At 43.0% G+C, this 4,738-nt stretch overlaps 1 protein-coding gene across 1 annotated transcript; it reads right to left on the bottom strand.

Moving 5' to 3' along the window:
* Positions 1 to 442: 442 nt before the first annotated feature.
* LOC147902598 (small ribosomal subunit protein uS9) lies at positions 443 to 1,385 on the bottom strand. Its single transcript, XM_087373212.1, has one exon. It carries the CDS (start codon positions 1,244 to 1,246, stop codon positions 815 to 817), a length of 432 nt encoding a protein of 143 aa, XP_087229338.1. The 5' UTR covers positions 1,247 to 1,385; the 3' UTR covers positions 443 to 814.
* Between the last annotated feature and the right edge of the window lie 3,353 nt (positions 1,386 to 4,738).

Raw genomic sequence — 4,738 nt, 5'->3', positions numbered from 1 at the left:
AACGATTTAACTGCAATCAATAGACTCCCCATGCAGTCTAACAATAATGCCAATAGTTGCCCACAAATTTAGACAAATAGAAGGGCCAAACGTCTGAAGCACAGACGGAAGCGTATGATTTAGAGGGGAACAAGGTATGAAGGTACGCTGTATATACATGCAATGCTCACATTGAAATTATCATACATTAGCGACACCTTGCATTTTATTTGCCGTTGCTGTTACATGCAAGGCACACTTCAAACTATGATTTGTGCACACCATAATCGTAACCTGCGGCGTAGATAAAGCCCATGCACTCTAGCTCACTAAAAACATTTCAAATTCTGTTTGAGCTATTCAAGTTTATAAGAATTTCATCACATAAAACCCCTGCATTTGAAAATAGAAGCAATCAACTAATCAATACCCCAATACCCTATCGTAAAAGTTGATCACCAGGTAAGAAAATCACTAATTCACTAGTTGAACACCGGAACTGTGTAAGACGTAGAGGTGAGAGGAGGACTGCCAAATAGAATAATCCAAAACCGTCGAAGCGCAACTCCATCTTGTACCTCCCAAGACCTCAAAATTAACGAATACGGACAAAAGGCCCGATTCCACTCAATCTAGAAGCTAAATCCTCCCCTACAACATGTCCATCCGTTCGTGGTGAAGCCCCAAAAGAGGAAACGACTTCAGCATATTACTACAAGTTATGCATACGCTCTTGAATCCAAAAGAGAGGCATAAAGAGACAGACGGCGACTACAAAAAGAAAAGTGAATGTGATCTCTAATGCGGAGAGGACACGGAACGTGCCCACTGGCACTCAACGATAAGATTTCTGGAAACGAGCACGGGCACCTCTTCCTCCAAACTTCTTAGGCTCGCAGCGACGAGGATCGGCGACAAGCAATGTCCTATCATACCTCACAAGAATGTCCCTGATCTCCTTCTTGGACTGCTCGTCCACGTACTTCTGGTAGTAGGCGACAAGAGCCTTGGCGATACTCTGTCGAATGGCATAGATCTGGGAAGTGTGGCCTCCGCCGCGGACGCGGATTCGCATGTCGACGGCAGCAAACCGGTTGCGGCCGAGGAGAAGGACAGGCTCAAAGGCCTTGTAGCGAAGGATTTCGGGTTCAACGAGCTCGATGGGGCAACCATTGATCTTGATGAGACCACGGCCACGCTTGCAGTAAGCGACGGCAACAGCGGTTTTTTTACGGCCGAAGCATTGCACAGACTCGACGGAAGTCATGGCGAGGCCAAAGGAAGAGGGAGATGGGGGAAGGAGGTGGGGAGAGGGGGGCTATGGCGACGGGAAGCTCTGGCTCTGGCTATGGCGACCGAAAGCTTTGTTCAAAGGAGAAGACTTTATTTTGTAATTGAACATATTGAAGAAGATGAAGATGATGACTAAAACCCTAAACAGCTGGTGGTTTTCCAATTCCACTCTTAAATAACCTGTTTCCTGAATCTCTCTCTGGGTTTACACTTCAAACGAACCCAGAGGCACACCTTCGACGCTTAGGCAAACTAACCCAGAGACACACCTTTGACAATGATTTGGCGGCGCCACTCTCTCCAACAGCTCGCGGCAATGTTTGCAAGAAAGACTCTCGACTTGGGCACCCCGCCCGAGCTTGTGTTGGTGCTCCCTGCCGCACCAATCGAGTCCTCCACTCCCACAATTGCATGTTGGGCGGACAGGACATGTGTGAACTGTTGTTACGCGTGGATATGTTTACTGCAAGGCAGCCTATAGAAGGTTTTCGGTTTTCTCAACCCTCATGAAGCCACTTGGCATGAAGCCTTCAACTCTAAATAAAGCCCAGGCTCCAAATTGCTAACAAAAGCATAAAGCTCCGTAAATCAAGAAAAGCAAAAGCATGGGAGAAAGAGGGCATTTTGAAAGTGATGGCGGTGGCGCAGGACGTGAGCAGCGCATGTCAATTACTTGCGGTGCCAAGCTTATGCAAGGCTTAAGGTCCGCTCTCTGCACTAGCTCTTCATTCCATTTGAGATGATAGGCTTTGCTAAACGTTGTTTACGGCTCTCCTCTAGTGTCACAGGGCTCCCTTTCTTGTCCTCTGTTTCATTCAGAACACTCAAGATTCTTGCCTTCTTCATGTTGAATCACATTGCCATCTTCGCATGGATGACTTGCACGCACCAAACCACACACAGCTGTTCGCCAAGCTCTACAAAATTAATGAACTTTTCTCCATTTAGTCACCCATAATAGTGGTGACATTTAATAGCAAATGGTTGATGGGATATGGAGAAGTCACTTTTACAGTGATGTATAATGTTTCGACTCTATTATTGCTTGTATTCTCATTTTATTCATCATGTACCATGTCTTTTTTTTTTCATTTCTCTATATTTTTGTAAAGGAAGTAGACATTGCCCTTGACCTTCATGAAAGGCAAGTGATAAGACCCTTCTTATCTCATATACTTCCATCCACATTCGAGAGGAATGCCCTCGGTGCCATTCGAAGGAGGTGTTGCCACCCTCTTCGTTTAGTGGAAGTATCTTGTGTAGAGAAAATCCATGCATGTTCATGAAAGCCACTGATCTCCATGTGCACATTGACAAAATATGAAGAGGGGAGAGGAGAAGAGTGGAGATGAGGAGAGAGGGCACAGCTAGAGAGCACACCACAAATGACTAACTATACACTAGATTTAGTTGAAGATGTAGAATATATACAAACCTATTTAGGGTTAAGGTTAGGGCATCTAACCCTTTCCTTTATAGCACTCTATATGTGTTAGTGCTATGCACATGTAACCACATGATGTTGAGCGTGGTCTCTCAACACCTTCCCTCAAGATCAACATCATGAAGTAGGCCTTCCCTCAAGATGATGATCATGGGGAATCAAAGAAGGGCTGAGCATTATATTCCATCACACCCCTTTAATGGGAATGTCCTTCCTCTACGTCAAACCAAGAGCTTGTTGGTGTTTCTTGAAAAAGCTCTTTACCGAGTGGTTTGGTAAAGATGTCTGCAACATTCTCTTTGCTATCACAATGCTGCATTGTGATGTCAGTAACACTCTTTCTCTGATGAAGTGCTCTTTGACATCAATGTGCTTTGTCCTTGAGTGATATATTGGATTCTTGGCCAATGCTTGAGACGATTGATTATCACAATATATTGTTGTTGGCTTTGATTCATCAAAGCAATCTATTTCTGACAATAGTCTTCTGAGCCATATAGCCTCACATGCACCTATAGTGAGTGCTCTATATTCTGCTTCAATCGAAGACAAAGAAACAGTTGGTTGTTTGTTTGACAACCATGATATAGCACCTTGACCAAGGAAAAATGCATATCCATGTGTGGATCTCCTGGTCTCATGATCTCCGGCATAGTCACTGTCACAGTATCCATACAACCTTGGATGACGTCCTCTGTCTTATATCCCAAACTATCTTGTACCTCTTATGTATCTCAAGACTCTTTTGACTGCATTCCAGTGAGACTGTTTTGGATTTGCCACCATAAACTGTGCTAGTGAACTTACTGCATAGCAAATATCTGGCCATGTGATAGTCAAATATATAAGAGATCCGATGAGCTGCCTGTAGTACCTGTCATTGACTGTAGGCTTTTCTAAATCTTTTATAAGTTTTCCATGGGAGTGGCTGCAATCTTGCAATCTGCCATACGAAACTTCTTCAGGAGACTGTTAACATATTTGAGTTGACTCATAAAGGTGACGTCTGAATCTCTCCAGAACTCAATTCCAAGACAATAGTGCATAAGTCCAAGATCTTTCATGTCAAACTCTGCAGATAAGTCTTGTTTTAGCTTTTTGATGAAGCTATCCTTGCTTCTTGTCACAATCAGATCATCTACGTATAAAAGTGCAATAGTAATGTCTTCCCCTTGAACTTTATAGTAGAGGTTATGATATGCATTGGATTTCATGTATTCCAAATCAGCAAAATACTTGTCGATTCTGATGTTCCAACTTCTGGGTGCTTGCTTTAAGCCGTAGAGACTCTTCTTGAGATGGCAAACTTGATTCTCTTTTCTTGGTTCAACATAACTTGGTGGTTGTTGCATGTAGACTTCCCGTTTAAATAACCATTGAGAAATGCATTCTTAACATCGAGCTGGTACACATTCCATCTACTAAGTGTTGCTAGCGATATCAAGAACCATATGGAATCTATCTTTGCTATTGGAGCATAAGTCTCATCATAGTCTTGATCATATTGCTATGCAGATCCTTTTGCAACTAGTCTGGCTTTGTATCTTTGAATGCTTCCATCTGGATTGTACTTCACTTTGCAGATTGACATATGCTTAGAAAGGCAAAGCAATTCAGGTTGAAACCACCAACTATGCTCTGATGACTACCATCATGGCTACAGAAGAGCCAATGCACTTCGAAGATGTAGTTGACAAGCTAGAATGGCAAACTGCTATGAATGAAGAAATGGACGCTTTGTACAAGAATAATACTTGGGAATTATGCGACCTTCCACCAGGAAAGAAGGCCATAGCAAACAAATGGGTACTATAGCTAGCATTCTGAACAAGTGTCCTTCCTTGACTCCTTTTCCTAGTAGCTGCCGAAATCCTTTAGATTTGTCTCTGATAGTGCATTCATCTCCATTGAAGATGACTCGGTAGTTGTGTTTCGTCATTTAACCTACTGACAAGAGGTTCTTGCTGAGCTTTGGAAAATAGAGTACATCCTTCACCAATCCTTTTGTACCAATGAAATTCT

This window comes from Dipteris shenzhenensis, chromosome 4 (assembly GCF_047967505.1).
Source record: "Dipteris shenzhenensis isolate YYH24624 ecotype China chromosome 4, Dip_SZ_1.0, whole genome shotgun sequence".
Lineage (NCBI taxonomy): Eukaryota > Viridiplantae > Streptophyta > Polypodiopsida > Gleicheniales > Dipteridaceae > Dipteris > Dipteris shenzhenensis.
This window is presented reverse-complemented; position numbering and strand designations above follow the sequence as displayed.